At 40.8% G+C, this 19,669-nt stretch overlaps 1 protein-coding gene across 1 annotated transcript; it reads right to left on the bottom strand.

The window, feature by feature from the left end:
- Positions 1-4,461: 4,461 nt before the first annotated feature.
- Positions 4,462-10,594, bottom strand: LOC122648886 (calmodulin calcium-dependent NAD kinase-like). Its single transcript, XM_043842181.1, has 8 exons — positions 10,443-10,594; positions 10,006-10,229; positions 9,850-9,911; positions 8,503-8,727; positions 6,399-6,525; positions 5,575-5,918; positions 5,312-5,456; positions 4,462-4,749 (listed from the first exon to the last, which is right to left on the bottom strand). The coding sequence occupies exons 1-8, from the start codon at positions 10,555-10,557 to the stop codon at positions 4,510-4,512; spliced, it is 1,482 nt and encodes a 493-aa protein (XP_043698116.1). The 5' UTR covers positions 10,558-10,594; the 3' UTR covers positions 4,462-4,509.
- Between the last annotated feature and the right edge of the window lie 9,075 nt (positions 10,595-19,669).

The following is a 19,669-nucleotide window of genomic DNA, read 5'->3' as shown; positions in this document are numbered from 1 at the left end:
TAAGACAACTCTTGTCTATATTGAGAATAAAAATGGAATCAAATCTAAAATCAACTGGATCATGCATGAATTCCAAACTCATCTTCAGGAAACACCCAATAAATCCATCAAGGTAACTATATATATCTCCTTTTGTGACTTAGTTTTTTTTTTCTTTCTTTTTGGTCATAAAATGCATAGTTTTTCATTTAAATGTTTTTCTTATATAATATGAATGAATAATCTAATGGATGTTTCTGCATTACAGCTGTATGACTGGGTAATATGTAGAATACATGAGAGGGTGCAGAAGAAAGCTGCTAAACACGAAGAGAATGAAGTTCTTACGTCTATTGCTGAAGAAGATAGAGTACTGCAAGGAGAAGAGAACAAAGGCATTGATCATGGTTTGAACAGTTCTATGGATGGATGTATAGGGGAAAGGAAAGAAGATGAAGTTCACGGGAAAGAGATCGAAGAATTTTATGAAGCTCTCAATGCAAACATCTCGGACCAGTATCTGTCATTGGGTGTTGAAGAAGATGGTGAAGTTCATCATGGTTTGAACAATTCTATGGATGGATGTATAGGGGAAAGGAAAGAAGAAGATGAAGTTCATGGGAAAGAGCTCGAAGAATTTTTTCAACTTCTCGATGATTTTATGGATGGTGGGTCTGATAGGTTTTTGGAAAAGCTTATGCCCTCTGATGTCATGCAAGTACCTCTTCCCTCTGGTTTCCATATTCCATATCAGAATTCCTATGATTTGCCACCCTTGCCTGAAGATTCGAGGTACCAACCATTCCAACATTCTAACAATTTTTTGTAAAGGAGTAGTACAAAACTTTTGCTTCTTTCTAAGGTTTCTCCTGATGGCAATGCCGAAGGTAGATCCTTAGATCAAGCTTTTTGATTTTGGTCTTGTCCTTTGCTGATGGCAATATTGAAGGTGGAGGATAAAGGCTTTTTTGAAACTTCTGTATTGTCGTCTGGGTATGCCTGGACGTTAATCCTGTACATTTGATTCTTTATATATCATTAATATAGTTTTTGCTAACATTTAACCAAAAATATTTGTATTGGGTACGGGTGTCTTATTTTGATCTTGTCCTCTGCACTTTTTCTTTCAATTGATTGGTTTTGTGGATTACTGCACTTTTTCTTTCATTGATTGGAGGGACAAGGTTTGGATGAAATTGAACCTTCCAATCTCTCCATTGATTGGTTTCATGGGAGAAAACATCTCTCCTATCATGATAATATTTTCTCCAAAGTCAATGACTATTTGGACCTCTTCCCATCACATTGTTACAACCATCTCAGTACCATTCTGGACTTCTCTGAACCACTCTTGCTCATCACGAAGGCTTAAAATCGTGGCATTGAACTAGGTTTCAAGCTGATCTGATACATTCTGTTAAGAACTCTATATGAAGTTTCAAATTTGATCTAAATTCACGAATAGAAAAGACAAAATCTTAATCCACCCCCCATTTTGTTTTAATTTCTATTTTTTCCTTCTTTATTATTTTTCATCTTCCTATTTCTTGGTTTCTTTTCCCTTGCAGATTTTGTTTTAGTGACCCTTGAAACCATCATGAAACCTGAGCAGAGAGAGCATTTATTCAAACTGGATTGGGCCAACTTTTTTTTTTTTTTTTTCCACTTCCCATTTTGATTCGTAATCAAAACCAGGCACATGAAACTGGAAAACTGGAAGTGAAGTCCTCTCTGGTTTCTAAAGTGGAATCTTTCCAAAATTAGAATCTTGCTTTGTCATCATGGGCCTTGAAAAGCCAAATGGCAATGGGAAAGACAATTTGCTGAATTTAGTGCTTCTATGCCAGTTTGCAGGAGTGGGTCATTGACCCTTGAAACTTTTTGATACACTCATATCACTTGACTGTTCTCCCTGTTCTTGAGGGCTCAATTGTACCTCTTGTAAATGGTGTTGTAAACAAATTTTCAGCAAGCAACTGTAAAGATTTAGATTGTAGAAGAAGATAGCATCTCTTGGTCAGAGAAAACGGATGGATATTGCTGTTGTTTGTTCAATCTCCCTGTTTTTACTGTTGCATCCATTTGATTCACATAAAATTTCCCCTCCATTATGATCCTTTTGCTTAAAATTAGTACCTTCTATGAACAAAAAGAATAATCGTAAAAAAAATAAAAGAATAGGAATCATAGGACTATTTATGGGAAAATTAGAGCATACTGAATGAGATATGTATGGGAAAATTAAAAATTCTGAAGCACCTTGAGTAAGTGCATATTTGTTTTCTTTCTGGATGGATTTACTTTGTGAAGGATAGTAAATGATTAAATGCATCATTGAGTTGTGTTGTTCTTGTAAGGTGTGGGTAAATTGTATAATTTATATCAAAAGTTCTAGTTCAGCTGAACCTTAAATTTTTGCATAAGGTTGTGCATATTGCATATGAGCTTCTAATCTCCATCTCTTCCTCACCGAGACAAATTCCATTAGAAAGTTACTTTGGTATGAAGACTGCTACCAGTTCTTCAACAAGTTACCAGTGTGATTTAAGAATCACGAATTCATGCCTCATTTTGATAACCGAGTGAATCCATTAGCTGCCTCTTCGGGGTGTTAACAGATTGTAAACATGCCTCACTCCTCTCAGCGTTTTCCTTCTTATTTAATTGTTATTTTCTAGAGGAGGTGATGCTCAAATGGACTATTCAACTGGATTTTGTGGAACTGGTTTCATTCTGAAATCACAAGTTTCTTCTTGATCAACTGAAATTGTGGGACAAATTATGGTGATTTAATTGAATATCCATTGCCTTCTTTAGAAGCTCGTGGGTTGTGCTTCAGAAAGGAGCAGGGGAATAACGGAATTTAATCGTACATCAGGATACTATGAACAATTATTTTATGGATTCGTTTTGTATTAGTTTGTATAACAAATTTAGATCTTTGGTAAGAATTTTGGGATCTATTGTCTAGGGAGGGGATTGTCACCTATATACACAGTAAAGTGGAGATTTATTAGGATCTTAAGTCATGTTAGGAAGGGTAGGGGGTATTACCTCACCTGCCTTTTGGTAGAAAAAAAGACAAAGGAAAGGGTACCAACACTGAGTTGCTAAGACTCACAACACATGCAGTAAGATCCTTAAGTTATAAGGAGCAAGGGGTTATTGTAGGTCACAAAACCTCTAAGCTGGTTCCTCTCACCCTTGTCCATCTCTTCCCCCCTCCCCCTGCTGTATTTGATTCCAGCCGGTTGGACTGAGTTTCGTCTAAACCCTATCCCTATTTGATTGGTAGTAACATGTATTTGAGGCCATGATTCTAAATCAAGCTTGCTTTTCGAGTAGGAATCACCCAACCGATTGGAGAACAAGACTAATTGGTGAAAGCATCAGCTTTTCGTCCTGTGCAAATTTAAATAGCAATTGGGAATGAGAGGCAGTTTCCACCACCTGCTACAATTGAGATGCTATATTATTTAACTGATTGATTGTGCACCTTGTTGAGATGTTTTATGGTGGATGAGATTTGTTGACATCCAATGGGAATCATTGCCAGATCTCTCTCTCTCTCTTTCTTTTTTGTTTTTTTAAGAGAGGGGGGAGGGGGGAACTGGGGAGGGGGGAAGGTAACAGCCAGGAGACTCGAATTCAAGACCTCCTGGTGAGCATGGGCATGAAGCGCACCACAGCTCACCAACTGCGCTAGACAGCTGTTGTTCATTGCCAGAGATCTCTTGAAGTTAGAAAATAGGATAGGTCTCAGGGAATGAAACCTTTTATGTCGCTAACATGCGCAATCAGGAAAGGGTATGAGTAAGAAATGGGTTCAGTAAGGCTTAAGAGGAACAGATGTTATGGATGGAATAGGTAAAGAATTATGTGCTTGTCCATTAAGGTTCCTAGATCAAATCTTGGAAACCATGACAGCAAAGTATTAAGCTTCTTAATGCTCCTGAACTCCTGCCATCCTTAACCTGCCCACTACAATTGAGAGAAATATTTTCTGAAAAGTTTCACTAAAATTAGTTGATCAATGTTTTTTATGTTTAGGCTATGTGCTCTGGAGCCGATATGTGTATCAGTAGATGATCTGGGAGAAATGCTTAAGTCAACATTGTGAAATGAACGAAAACAAAATTGAAAGGAGGTACTCGCACTTTGGAAATACAGTAATGTTTGTTAACCTCAAATTATATAGTTTCTCCCCCCCCCCCTTTCCCCCCAATTCCCCATAGGTATGTAGTTTCACTAAGCATATGGTCCTACAATACAAGAATATATCTTCATGTAATCATATTATATACTGCAGTACAGAAGTGTCTTTATAAGAGTATTGTTGAAATATAGATTGACATGATCCATAATCAATGAGCTTTGCATGTGATGGATTTACCAAGATCAGGAGACTGTCTTGTGCCTTGGGTTACAAACCCAACATAAAAAAGAAAAAAATCTAAATCTAGGCTGTGGCTTCTATTTTTGAGCCATGGATCAGAGAATATGAAACTACACTGCTCCCTTTCTGGTGATTTAGCTCTGATTTTCAGCTTTCTGGATGGCAATCTTTAGTTCATCTTGAAAATGAGCTCTTGAAGGTGACAACAAGATGTCTTTCCAAACCGATCCAGACTTTCCTGTCCGATCAAGATGCCTGTAAAGTTCATAAATGGATTCTGCATTCTCATTCAACATGCTTATTGTCTTTAAATAGTCTACTTCTTGTGGATCAACCAACAAACTGTTCTTCTCTCCATCTTTCCATCCTATCAACTTCAACCACATTAACAACCATGTCAGTAGCTATTGTAAATTTGGATGCATTATTATTACTAATACTAAATTCATAATATTTCAGTCCCAGATTCACTCTAAAATGTTATTAGCTTCCCTAGTAGTTGGCAAGCTTTTACAGTGCAGATTTCATCTTCAAATCAGCCTCTTAATTCTTAGTCTCTTACCCATGTTCGGGCCTACATGATTTACCATTGAATGGGCCTGAGTAGCAATATTCTGGCCCAATGGATTACTTTGTACTTTGTACTTTTCTGTAGGCTGGGGCTAAACAAGTTCAGTCTTCTAATGGGCCTCGGCCAAATCAACATATATGCTTGACAATATAGAATGGAACACATGGGCCGGCCCATGACGTAGTTTGGGCCTATATGAAACAATAACTTTTAACCATTGCCATCAGTTAATGTTGGCCATCTGATCAGCAGCTTGCATGCTTCTGGATATAGCCAACATGATTGTGGGCCAGATTTGATTATTCAAGTTCAAGAAATTTGCAATGGCCCAAATAAAAACAAAAGGAGGAGAGAATGGGGTTTACCTTAGGTGGGCCTCCCATAGAATTGGTGCAATATAACTTGGCACTATCAACTAATTGACAGTATCTGTTAAATCCATTTGCAAATCTCTTGTGGGAGTTTAACTGTGATTTCACCCTCACTGCTCTTCCCATTAGAATCGCTCTCCTGTGAGTACCAATTGTTGTTATCCCTCTACTCATATTAGAAATACTCACTCTCTATTTATTTTTTACAAAATAATCTACTTTTGAATTTAATGAGTAGGAGAATCTTTGTGATGTACCTGATGCCTCTAACAACGGCTAGATGAGGATCACATACAACTCCAACTAGTTCTATCCTGTATGGTTTTCTCTTCTTGGCTGCTTCTTTTTGTTCTAGATTTTCTTCTTCTTCTTCTTCATCATCTTCTACTTGTTCCCAATAGTTTTCGATTATAGTCCCATCCTCGGCAACTTTGTATCCGACACCCATTCGGTACCGGTGATGGTGAACATTCCTTGCCATTGCAATCGTCTGTTCGACGAAAGGTTCCCATGAGAGAGTACCATCCATGATCACATCACGCCCTTCGTTGAGTGCTGTTACAAGGAGGGATGATGCTGCATTGGTTGATGATTGATGCACCTGCCATCAAATGAATTAGTCTTGAATTCTCTATCTTTAACTTAGGGCCGGACTGGGCTTGGGTTGAAACTTGGGGACCTTGGACTGAGCTTTGGTTTTCAAAAACCCAGTTGGGATCTTTATCCCTTCAATTTACCTGCCCGTCAATTTCCTCAATTCTATCTAATAGGGGGCGAAAATGACCATCCTACCTCTTTCTCAAGTGGGATCCACCTCCATTTATTAGAAGGAATTGAAGAAATTGACGAGCAAGCAAATTGAGGTGATAATTTTTCACTTGTGAGTGGGGTCCACCTCCCTCTATTAGAGAGAATTGAGAAAATTGACGGTCATGCAAACTGAGGTGATAATTTCCCCCGACACCCCTAGGCCCAGGTACTAAGCAGTAAACACCTATTTCCCTCCCAAATTTAATAATTTTTTTTGTTCACACACAATATAAGAAATGAGAGAGAGAGAGAGAGAGAGAGAGAGAGAGACCAGTTCAGATGTTTGGAGCATGTCATCGGGGCCTCTAGAGCTGAGGGCTCTGAAAATGACATCCATCTCTTTAAACGCATCTGCCTCAACTACCACCGCCTTCCCTGCCGCCCCTGCCCAGAAAGATCTGCTCATCCACAAACCAACTCATATAATTTAACTATATTATACAGGAGAGGCATCATACATGAGCTGGGGGAAGCTCATTTCAAAGGGGAAGAAAGATAGACTCAAAACCCGCTAGCTCACTGGACAGTGTGTTCAATGTTTTCCCTATTATTATATGGAGGAGCGTTTTCTTTGGAGGAACACAGAGGCCACACGTACGCAGCAGCCAATGAAAATGCCCACTGACATCGAGGGCAGGATTTCTGCTTTACATGGGGGTGGGCCACCCCCCCCCCCCCCCAAAAAAAAAAAAAAAAAAAAAAAAACCTAAACTGTATCTAGGTGTGGCTTCCTCCATCTCTCCCCCACCACAAAGAACATTTTCCCTTAAGGACGATGGTCTCGACTTGGGAGTGCATGGGGGCAAGGGGCACGATGCACCTAGACACATGGGGCAGGATGTGCTGATCATTTCGACCATTAGGGGGACAGGGTGGTCATTTCACCAACCCATGTGTCTGAACGCATCTTGGGCCCCGGTACATAGCAATATTGTAAATCCTAACCCCAAGGGGTTAGCGCAGTTGGCTTGGAGGGGACATGAGATTCCGCCTTAGGAAGCGAGGTCTCGTGATCAAAACTTTGCTGTTGCATAATTTCTTGGAACCACCCGCCCGTGATTGACTAGGGCCCAGAAGTTCCCGGTTCGTGGGTGGGCAGGGCATCTACGACAATTAAAAAAAAAATAAATAAAATAAAATTGTAAATCCTATCTTGTTCTCGTCTCTGAGTGGGGAAAAAATCCTATCCTATCACGGATACACGACAATAGAGGATGCTAGAATAAATAAGTGATTAGACAATATATAGATCATTATATCATTGACCAAATCTGCCACTTTCATATTTCAAAACTTATCTGCAACATAATCACTTCGGAGTTCGGATAACTTAAAGCCCAAGTTGAAGATAACTCTGGCCCTAGCTTTTTTTTTTTGTTTTGAAAAGAACAAAGTTCTTAGTGGAACTGTACCGTCCACGTCTGGATACAGAGGCGGTGAAATGACTACTCCCCCACATAATGCCAATATGCATGCGGGCCCACGTTGTTCAATAGAAAACGGGGTCTCTATTAAGAAAAATAGTTTTTAACCATGGTTCAAAATCTTATGATACATTGTCAATATTTTGTTATATTTTGGCTATCTCTTGTCGAGATGGGATGATTATACGAAATAAAAAAAATCTAAATTTTGGTATATTTCATGAAATTTTGGTATATAAGGAGATTGTTCTCTGTGCCGTAGTGCAATCTGTGCCTAGACACATGGGTAGCCTTTGTAAGGAGGCAGGGTGGTCATTGCGCTCACCCCCATGTGCCTTGGCACAGGTTGTATTGCAGTACAGAGAACAACACCCCATTACTTAAATAATGTGTATTTAACTATTTATATATTAGAGTTCGACTGTATACTGTCAATCAATGGTGCAAACTCAAAACACCACTTTGAGTTCATTTTTTTTTATAATATGAAAGTTTAAATGTATTTATTTAGCTTAAATACATGAAGTATCAAACCTTAATATGATAAAAAAACTCACCAAGATAGACTGCCAACATATGACAAAAAAAATACCATATTTTGACAAAATTTCAAAAATCTTGACTTGCCCGAATTGGCGAGACAAGATAAGATCTCGAACTATGCTTCCAACTATGATTTCAAATCTCGGTAACCATGGTCTAATGATTCTGCCCGAAGAACAGCAAGAGCTCATTGTGCGGCCTGTCACCTGCCTTACTCCATAGGAAACCGATCCACTAGGGAGACTAGAAGAAATGAAAAAGTAGTCCGTCTACTCTTTTGTAGTGTTTTAATGTTTTGTTTTACTTTCATAATAAGGAAAAATTCATCTGAAAATCGATTATTTATTTTTAAAATGAAGATAACCAAGCTTCCAACTCCTTACAGAATTGAGAATCAAAGATGCTTACTCTTTTAGTATGTCCTTAAGAACAGTGCTCTTGCCAGCTCCCATTCCACCACCCATCAAGAGGAGCACTGGACTCCCCTCAGTGAGGGCTGCTGGTACCATCACATCCGTACAATGGGAATCATCATCATTTGATGGAATGCCAAGTGCTTTCATCTCTGTCACAAGTGTAGAGAACAAGCTTGTGATCTTCAAGTCCTTGCTCACCTTATCAAATCTCTGCTTCCTGCATATTTCAGAAAAAAAAAAAAAAAAACAAAAAAACAACATTATTATTTTTTTGCACGCTCTTGTGTCTGGTCACAGTCGTGAACGCGTTCCCAAATTACTATTAGAAAATCTAAAAGAAGTCGCTAATGAACAGAAAAAGAATTAGTGGCGGCAGAGATAGAGAAAAAAGGAGGAAAATGAATGGTCAATATTAATTTCTTTATTTATATATGAACCTAATTTTTATGCGCAACTACATATATATTCGGTCATATCTTTCAACCATTGGATGGAAATGAGGGCAGAAGTATAATAACATAGCCCCATTATACATTCATGGTCATGCATAAAACCTTTTGCTAAAGTTAAATATGAAACAAAAAAGTCTTGAGACCACATCAGCATGAGGAACTTCATTTATATAAATATCATAGAAGCTCCTAATCCACTAAGGATCACATCATAAAATGGACCCAATACCAAAGACTAAAGGCATTTTCCACTATTTATAGCGAGACAATCCCAAATTTTTTTCTCCTTCTTTTGGGTTAAAAATTAAATAAGATAAATATTTTATGTACGACCGTGAATGATGCACGATGATTCTTGGAACCCTTCGAAGAAGATAAATCACCCTTTAAAATATCAAAACCAATACCCTATTGATTGATGAAGGAACCGATTTCCGAAAACGATCATATACTGCCAATCTTTCAAGCCGCAGAGTGCAAATAAACATAAATACACACACACACCTCAACCACGGGGTGAATGTTCACGTACGTGAGTGTACATGAACAAGTCACAGCCGTTCAGATGGAACATCTCTACATAATAGATTCCATTTGAACAGCTGTGAGTTGTTCACGTGAACATTCCCTGCACTCAATGGTTCATCTAAATCTATACATCTCAGAGTCAATCAGATGTTTGTTTTGTTTTCATAGATACCCCTCCTCTTCTTGTAAATAGCAAAAAATAGGACAGTTGGGTTGTCTCTCACATGTACCTGCACGTGCTCACCTATCCACCCACCCGATGTGGGTCTAAAGCTCCACTGCGAAATCAAATGTTCAAAATCTATAAAATTACAAGATTAAAGAATATACAGGTGGAAGAAGAGATGATGATGACACACCTAGTGGCAGCCATTACGATGTTCTTCAGCTTCATTGATGAATCTAAATCAGATCTCAATACCTGTATAACCATTTAACCCAATAAATTATTTTTCCTTATTTTAAAAAATGAATATATTTTGAAATCAGAGAAAATATACCATTTGCATATATACCTGACTGATCATAACAGAAGTTCGGCTCCAATGGAAAGAAAAGTAAGCAAGAATGCATCTATCAAACTCTTCAATGAGCATATCAAAGAGGGATTTAGCTTCTGGTTCATTGGAAAAATACTCATAAATGTTCTCCTCACACCCTTTAGTTTTCTTAAGATAATTGTTGGCTAACTTGCAGAGCTGTGGGCATTCATTGGGATCTTCAAATCCTATTTGTCTACCTGCACCCACAACACAAACAAAATTTCAGAAAATTAAATTAACGGAGAATGTTCTCTGAATCGTCGCAGGCTGTGCCGGGCACATAGAGGCAGGCACAATGATGGTATAGAAAACAACGCCCCTTAAATTAATTAGCCAGTGAATGATGATCTGATATAATGAGATGAAATATTCATATAAAATAAATAAATTTTTTTTTTTTTTTTTTTTACCTACAAAATGTGCGAAACGTTCGATCCTATCAAGGTTACCGGAACCTGATTTCTGAAACCGAGGAATGATGTTTTGGCACCTCAACTGGCGTTTCCGGTGGTGGCGAAGACGCATAGTTGCTGCCGCTACGATGGCGAATCCGATCAACGTTGCAGTGGTCGGGATTTGTCTGAGGAAGAAGAAAGCAAGGCCACCTCCGCTATTCCCATCTAAAGAGATTATATAATAAACACAGAGAGAGAAAGACAGGTTACCTCGTAGGTTCCATAAACGAGTTAACGTGTATGAATGAATGAATCGGTCTTTAATATGCACTAACCTTTCAACTGCATCGCTTTGATAGGGAAATTTCAAAGGATTTGTTTGAAGTTTCAAGCTAATTTGAAGTTTTCAAACTTGCAATGAAACAAAAAGAGAACAAGGAACTCTGAAAACAGTGAAGAAGCAGGACAGACTGAGCTCTGATTTGATCAGAATTAAAATGGAGGACATGGCAACAAGATTGTCCTTTTTTATTCTTGGGGGGGCTCACTGATTGCTTCATTCCATCAATTTGATTATTTTATTTTATTTTTGTTTAAGCTCGTGTTCTTGGTATGATTATTATTTAGCTTATTTATATGCTTCACGTATTTTTCCTTTTTTTTCATTTATGTCATGATTCTATGGTAAATCAATCATGCCACCTAATCCTCCTTTACTTTACGTTTTTTTTTTTTTTTTTAAAAAAAATTGAAAAATACTGGACTATCTTTTTTTTAATAGTTTGAGTACTTCGAATTTGAATGCGGGGTAATTTTACGAGGCATGGATTCTGAATTGGAGCGGGCAGCGAATTGGAAAGGATAATGATTCATCTACGAAGATGGTAATAGTTGGGCAGTCAGGGACAAAAGGGTCTGCATCGGCCTATTTCACCTCCTCTGAAGGGTCTTAACTCTTAATTTGAAATCAAAAGGATAAATTACACCTGAGGTTAGGTTCTCAATTTTGTAGAAAAGACTATTTGATTCCCAATCGTTTGAGCCTTGAGGTGCCCAATTTTTGAAAAGTGACGTTTGAGGTTCTTATGGATTAATCCTAATTCTAAAATGATTAAACTGTCAAAATCATCCCTTTCAACCTCACTCCCAAAACTCTCACCCCTAATCCCACCTTCACCGGCCTCCACTTCCATCCTTGACCCCATCGCCTCACCACTGCATCCTCATCTTCCCAGCAACCCTACCCCACCTAACCTCCCACCCCACCCCACCCCACCCCACCCCACCCCACCCCTCCCCTATATTGCACCTCACCCTATATTGCACTACGACCTACTTGCACCATGCGGTGCATACGCATTCTTGCACGTCGGCCTTTGCCTATGCGACCCTGCGCCTCTGACACACCATCGTATGCATTTGTTTACTGTCACTTGCACACTGTCCTCCAAGGCGTTGTGATTTTTTCAATCCGCATCTCATCATTGTTTTCATCACTACCTGCAACTTTCTCTAAATCATCAACGACTATATGTGTTTGCTCATACAACTCCACCTCCACCAGATCCAACTTCTCCATCACAACCTTCACCATCATGGACACTACTGCAACACATTACACATTTGCCACTTCTACTGCCTTCATTGCTCTTCTGATGCACAATCTTTATTCCCTTGCCAAACTTTAGCTCCCACTTGCCATCTCCGCCACCTGTAGAACCACCTTCTTGTGAACGCCAAGCATCCTCAAATTCGAACTCCTCCATCAATCACTCTTTATTTGGTTGGGAGATTAGTCCAACACCGGCTACTAATAAGCCTACAGTCCCCCTTATACACTTGGGAGTCCTTCCACGTAACAGTTCGAATGTTTAGGATAGAAAATTTTATGTATCAGAGTGGATTTTCACCGTATCCACGTGTACACAGTACAACCACACATTCGGGATAGTGTTGGGAGATTAGTCTCACATTGGCTACTAACATACCTTTTTTTTTTTTTTTTTTTTTGGTGAATGAGCATTTTATTCAAGAAACCGGGAACCACTCCTTGAATCCGAAGCAGGAACATCAAAAAACAAGGGATCGGAATTGGGCCAAACCATCCTTCCCGAAACGGATAGGGTCCTCTTGGCAAGGCAATCTGCTACATTATTAGCAGTCGTTGGAATATAAGAAAAAATACAGTCATCAAAGTAAGAGGAGACATGCCTAATGTCCTCCACAATCGGTAGTAAACTAAAACCAGGGAGCTTTGCCGGATCTAAAAGGTAAGAGATAACGCCCAGGTCATCACACTCAACTGAGATGGAAAGAGTTCCTTCTGAAACGGCTTCCAAAAGTCCTTCTCTTATCGCCAAAGCCTCACCAACCTGAATATCGCTGAAAGGAATTGTATTGGGTTAGAAACTACAATACAGCTCCTCCCAAGGTGATCTCTGATCACGAAACCAATGCCACTGCGCTTCGACCCTGGGTCGAGAGAAGCGTCACAGTTAAGCTTGAAAGCACCCGGAGGAGGGGGGGACCAAGTACCAAACATAGGCGAGTGAGCAGGGGCTTGAAACAGACGTTGGGAACACGAGGCTTCCAAAAACTCAGAACACGCCCGCTGTGCAGCATGAATCACCTCCTCCCCAGTCCACACCTTACCACCAAAAAGTAAATCATTCCTCGAGGTCCAAAGATACCACAACACAAAGCAACAAAGTGCCGTTACCTCCTTGAAAAAAGGCTTGCCCCGATCCGCAAGAGAATGCCAAGCTTGAATAAATTGATATAGGCAGAAGCTATTACCATCACGACCCATCAGGGAATGCAAATTACAACCAAACCAGATAGCTCTCGTAAACGTGCAATGGAGGAGAATGTGATCAACAGTTTCTTCATGATCTCCACATCTGCGACACATGGTATCAACTGGAATCTGACGCTGATACAAAGTAGCAGCTGAAGCCATACCACCCGCACAAGCCCTCCAAAGAAAGGACTTAATCTTTGGAAGGGTATTGCTCGACCAAATCGCCTTCCAAACAGATTTTGGCACCAGGTCCCAAGAATGAGTTTTCGCAGAAGAAGGTTTGGCAAGCTCTCTATCTTCCTTTTGATTTGAAAGGAGGTGATACGCACTCTTGACTGAGAACTGGCCATTCTTCGCTGCACCCCAATTCAAACAATCACTTCTAGGGAAGAGACTCAACTGAATTTTAGTAATGGCTTCCTTATCACTTGGATGAAAGAACTTAGACAGGACATCGTCTTTCCACCTTCTATTAGAGTGATCAATCAGCTCAGCAACCAGCAGAGGAGGGTTAGCCTCAATAGGGGGTATTGCAACCAAAAATTGGGTAAGGAAGGCACCCAATTATCCGTCCAAATTTGAATGTTCTCTCCACCCCCTATTTTCCAAAGCAAGCCATCTTTAAGAACCTTTCGGCCTTCCAACAGACTCCTCCAAGTCCAAGATGGGTGCGCTTCCAATCTCGCCGAAAGAAAGTCACCATTGGGAAAATAGACCGCCTTCATAAGCCTCCCCCACATCGAGTCAGGCTCATTCCACAATCTCCAGGCCATTCTAGAAAGAAGAGCCTTGTTCTAAAGCTCTGGGTCACGCAAACCAAGGCCACCATTTTCTTTAGATCTACATAAGTTGCGCCAGGCAATCCAACGGATCTTCTGCTTATCAGAACCATCTCCCCAAAAGAAACTCGTGGCCTCCTTGCGAATCTGAGAATGATGGGAAGCCGGTAGCTTAAAATGGGAGTTGGCGTAGTTCCCCATAGAGAGGGCAACAGACTTAAGCATGATCTCCTTCCCTGCATGTGATAACAACCGATTCTTCCACCCTGAGAAACGGTGCCCCACTTTATCTGCAAGCTCTTGGAAGAGGGTAGCCTTAGACACCCCAAAGTCTGTAGGTAAACCCAAATATTTAGTTGGCCCTTTGGTATAGGAAACCTTGAGAATGCGAGAAAACCACCTTCTAAATCGCATAGCTACATTAGGGCTAAAGGAAACTGAGGACTTCTTGAAATTAACAGCCTGACCACTCGCCCTGCAGTACAGGTCCACACAATCTTTCAACTAGAAGACTTCCTCTAGCTTCATTTCAGAGAACAGACAGCAGTCATCTGCGAAAAGAAGGTGAGTTATCGGCTCCGATCTATTCTTGACTTTGATTCCTTTAATCAACCCCTGTTGCTCACCATGGGCTATTATTGCACTTAACGCCTACGAACACAAAATGAAGAGAGCTGGGGATAGAGGATCACCCTGGTGGATACCCCTAGAAGGGACCACCTTTCCCCTGATAGCACCATTAATAACAAGGATGTAGGTGACCGTCTTGAGGCATGAAAGAACCATGTTCACCCATTTATTACTAAAACCCAGTTTGAGGAGGACTGATTGCAAGAAATCCCATTCAACCCGGTCATATGCTTTTTTCATATCTAATTTCAGAGCCAAGAACTTCTGTTTCCCTTTTTTCTTGCGATTGATGTAGCTGAAAATTTCATGTGCCATCAAAATGTTGTCGGAGATAGACCGGCTTGGAATAAAAGCAGATTGGTTTGGGGCCACAAGCTGATCTAGCACACCCTTCAATCTGGAAGCCATTATCTTGGTAATGACCTTAATAACCACAGGGCACAAGCTGATTGGTCTATATTGATCTGCACTAGAGGGGTTAGAGACCTTGGGGATCAAGCACAAAAGAGTATCATTACAGCCTTGTGGGAGTACACCATCACTAAAAAAATTACAAACAAAGGAGTGCACATCCGGGTGGGTAAAACCCCAATATTTCTGAAAGAAGGCAGGTGGAAGCCCATCCGGCCCAGGTGCTTTTAAAGGGGACATGGCAAACAAAGCAGCCTTAGTCTCTTCTAGGGAGGGGGGGGCACATAAAATAGAGTTCATGGTTGCATCTACCTGAGGCTGAATGGTGGAGAGGACCTGATCAAGAGCCAAAGGGTCCAACCCATCGGATTTGAAGATGTCCTTATAATAATCTGTCATCAGCTCATAGATCTTCTCTTCATCATGAGTCCAGCACCCATCAGCGTCTTTAAGTTTCAAGATCCTATTGTGCCCACGACGTTGAATGGTAGTCATATGAAAAAACCTGGTGTTGCGATCGCCTTGCTGTAGCCAACTGATGCAAGATTTTTTACGCCAAAGTTCCTCCTCTCTCTCCAACTCCTCATTCAAAAGAGCCATGAGATTCTCCTCCTGAGCATGGAAATCTTCAAAAATTGGCCCCTCTTGTAATTTGGAAAGAGCCAGCTGCAGGTCTTTAAGTTTTGTTTGAACATGCCCGAACACCTCTCGGTTCCAACATTTGAAAACAGGCTGAATACCATCCATCTTATGATACACCGGGTGGGGGAGGGAAGTATCCAAAACAGGAGAGGTCCAAGCTGCATTTGCTGTTCCTTAACAGTCAGGGTGGCGAAACCAAGTTGACTCAAATCTGAAAATACGCTTCCCTTTAAAGCGACCTCCCATTGAGTCAATCAGGAGGGGAGCATGATCAAAGCTCAGAGTTGTTTTCACAAAAACAGCAGCATCGGGATGTGAGGTACGCCAAGCATCATTCGCCAAAGCTCTATCCAACTTGATCCTTATATTAGCATCACCCCTCCTCTTATTACTCCAAGTGAAACAAGGGCCATGAGAGCCAATATCCTCTAAGGCACAAGCCATGGTCATGTTTCTAAACCCCTCAGTGTCTTTTTGCCCAGTTCGATTACCACCTTCCTCCTCATGCCATGCCAAAAAAGAATTAAAATCGCCATAGCAAAGCCAATCCATCTATCTACCCCCTCCTATCTGAGAAAGTCGATCCCACACTTCCTGTCTTTTATTTTTAATCGGAGCCCCATACACAGATGTCATATAGAAAAAAGAATCATCAACTTTACTAACTTTGGATTCAATTACATGGTTATCAGAATAAAGAATATCAATTGTAACATTGTGAGTCCAAAGCAATGCCAGACCACCTGATGCACCCCAAGCATCCACTACAAAACAAGAGTGCATACCAAATTTCCTACACAACCTATTTATTCTATCCTTCCCAGTCTTTGTCTCAATAAGAAAAATAATCTCAGGTTTTTCCACATGAGAGAGGTGAACCAGGTACCGAATTGTCGCAGCCCTCCCTAACCCGCAACAATTCCAACTTAAAATTTTCATTGATTCTCGCGGAGCTGAGCCTCCCCAGCCTCCACGAGTTCCAATCATAAAAAATGGTCCACATTGTTTCCTTCCATATGAGCAGCCTCATCCGAATCTTTCTCACCCCCTGGGCCTTCCAGCCTGGGACGCTTCTGTTTATCGTGACCCGAGCTAACAGAGATGTCTAATTGCTTTCGGTCCCTCATGAAGCTTCCTTGTTGCTCCTGCGCCTCTGACATATCCATCGGTGCAACATAAGTGGGATTGGTTGGGTGTGGTGGTGGCAATAATGCAATATTGGCTCGGTTTGGTAATGGTTCTGAAGCAAGGGAGGCTTGGATGTTGGGTTCTTGAAGAGGTGGGATTGGGTTACCAAACTGGGAAGGCTGGTTGAGTGAAATGGTGGAAAGGGGTGGGATAAGATTGGATAGGAGAGTTGCCACGTCAGGATGAGAGAAAATCGGGTTATTGGCAATAATATGTTCCAGGTTGGTAGGTGGATTACTAATATGGTTATTATTCAAATTAACCAAGGAATGAGGAGGTGATGGAGGGATATTGTAGGGCTGACGTACGTGTCAGAATTGGAAGGTGAATAATTATCCAAGGATTTCTCCTGCATTTTCGGACCTTCCTTAGCAACAGGTATGGTCTGAACTCCACCGGAAAAACTCGTCGCCGAGGAACTAGATCCATCTACTGGGGCACTCTGTGTCTGGGTCAGCTGGGAAGGCATGCCTTCGAGAAGTCTGGGATCGGGGGGTGTAGCTCTCAGTGAAGGACCATATCGGATCTCAGGGAAGGAGGGACAGCTTGATGCCTTTGGGCATCCATGCTCCAAGCAGTGCTTATATTCAGCATCGAAAAAAGAAACACACCTCTTCACCTCATGATCAAATAAACCGCAGAAGTAACAAAAGCTTGGAAGTCTTTCGTATCTAAGCAACACTGTGGATCTGTTCCCGGATCTGTGCTTCACCGTGAAAGACTGACGTAAAGGTTTAACAATACTGATATGAACTCTTGCTTTGACATACCTGACCTTAGCTCCAAACTGAAACCCTTGAACCAAAATGGCCTACTTGGGTTGCCCTACTTTCGCCGCTAATTGAGAAGCCATCTGCAGATTAAAGAGTTCCAACGGCACTTCATGTATCTACACCCAGAAATCAGTGCTCTGAAGACCCCATTCCTGATTTTCATTCCAATGTTCCAACAACAGTAGATTACCCCCAACCGCCCAAGGGCCTTCATCCAACACGTTCAAGAGATCTAGCTTATGCTAGAATTGGAAACAGTAACGATTTTCCTGCATGGGGGTGATAACGACGGGAAAACGCGGGTTCCATGCATGGACCAGAGCCTCAGATATTGCCTGGCGCCTATAAGGCTTGCAAAACACGATCTGGCCCACCAAACTATGGTTATCAGTATTGCATAATCGCTCCTCAGTCTGATCCTGCAAGAACAAGGCATCCTCATCGTCATCCTCAGGAGGAGGCATTTGTGCTACCGGCGATGAGATCCAGGGTGATTGATGTGCAGGGTTCTCTTCCATTTCGCAGCCACAAAAGAGAAAGCAAGACGAGGAAATGAAGAAGAGAGGCTGAAGAAAGCAAAAGAAAACACGTACAGTGACGGAGATTCAAAAACCCTTTTAGTTAAGAAGAACGGCTACTAACATACCTAGCTACAACACATCTTATACACCTAGGAGTCCCTCCACCTAACGGTTCAAACTTTTGGAATGAAAACTTTATATATTATTCCCCTACCTACGTCACCATGGAACCATGCTCCCTGCCAACACCATCTCATAGTCTAGACTTTACAAAAAATTGAATTGAAACCGAATAAAACTAAGCCAATTCAACTCGCTTTTGATTTCAGGGTTATAAAAATTATTTGGTTCGTTTCAAATTTGTACATATTATTTTAGCACTGTCAATTCCAAGCCCGGACCGACCGACCCCACCTGGTTAAAGCTTTGCCCGGCCTAGGCCTGTCCGATAAGCCCGACACGTTTAATAATCGGGTGATCCCGATGTGGGGTTCTATCTTGTCGGGCGCCTGACTGGACCGATCGATTCCAGGCTCGACCTAGCCCTTTCGGTTACAATTCGTTTTAGCCCGACCCATTTAAGATTGCTTTAAATGTCTTGGCCAGATTAAAGCAATTGATTATTATTTTTAAGCTTTGGGTTGATTGCTCCATACGTAAATTCTATTGTCGAATCAGTGCTACTCAACAAGACAAAAGAAAAAGACATCTCAAGGTGTACTGGTCATTTTACTTTTGATGCTTAAAAAAAAAGCAAACAAAAAAAAAAAAAAACAGATTGGGCCTCGTGTGCTATTTTAAGTGGTGCTCTGTTTTTTACGTTTACACCATAAGAAACACCTAGGAAAGAAACCTTGATGATCACGTTATTCTATAATTAATGGATTGATTAAGATAAATAAAGATTGAACATCATCCTATTACCCCGATTATGGCCCGTTTATAATTAAATAGACCCATAACCCGATTAAGGCCCAATTCTAGTAGCCCGGTTATAGACTGAAACCGACTAAGTCCATCCAGGCCTGGCCCAATTAGCTAAATGGATGGTCACGGTGTAAGGCTTGAAATTGGTGAAATCCGATTAAATCCAACCAAAACCGACCAAGCCGGACCGATTAACACCCCTATATTTTATATTGAACTGAAGCAAAACTCGACAAAAAAATAGCACCAAAACCAATTGACAACCTTTCTTCCTTATCTTTTATATGGACCGGATATATTATATGCAATTCTTTCAATTTGTAGAGTAGTTTTGGTGGATGACAGCCGACATGGAAAAACTGTATTAGTGTAACACATAGTTAGTTTTAGGTCTCATGAAATGGATACGTATCGCTAGTATCAGCCGAAAATTAAAAAATGAGCACCTTTTTTGCTGATTCGATCAACACCAGATCGATACTAGTCGATACATATCGGTATCATATCGATTTCAGAACTGGCTGATACCCATTCTAATACCATGAACTAAAACCATGATGTAACAATAAAT

The sequence above is a fragment of the Telopea speciosissima genome, chromosome 1 (assembly GCF_018873765.1).
Source record: "Telopea speciosissima isolate NSW1024214 ecotype Mountain lineage chromosome 1, Tspe_v1, whole genome shotgun sequence".
Classification (NCBI taxonomy): domain Eukaryota; kingdom Viridiplantae; phylum Streptophyta; class Magnoliopsida; order Proteales; family Proteaceae; genus Telopea; species Telopea speciosissima.
Note: the sequence above shows the minus strand (reverse complement) of the source record. Positions and strands in the feature narration are given on the sequence as shown.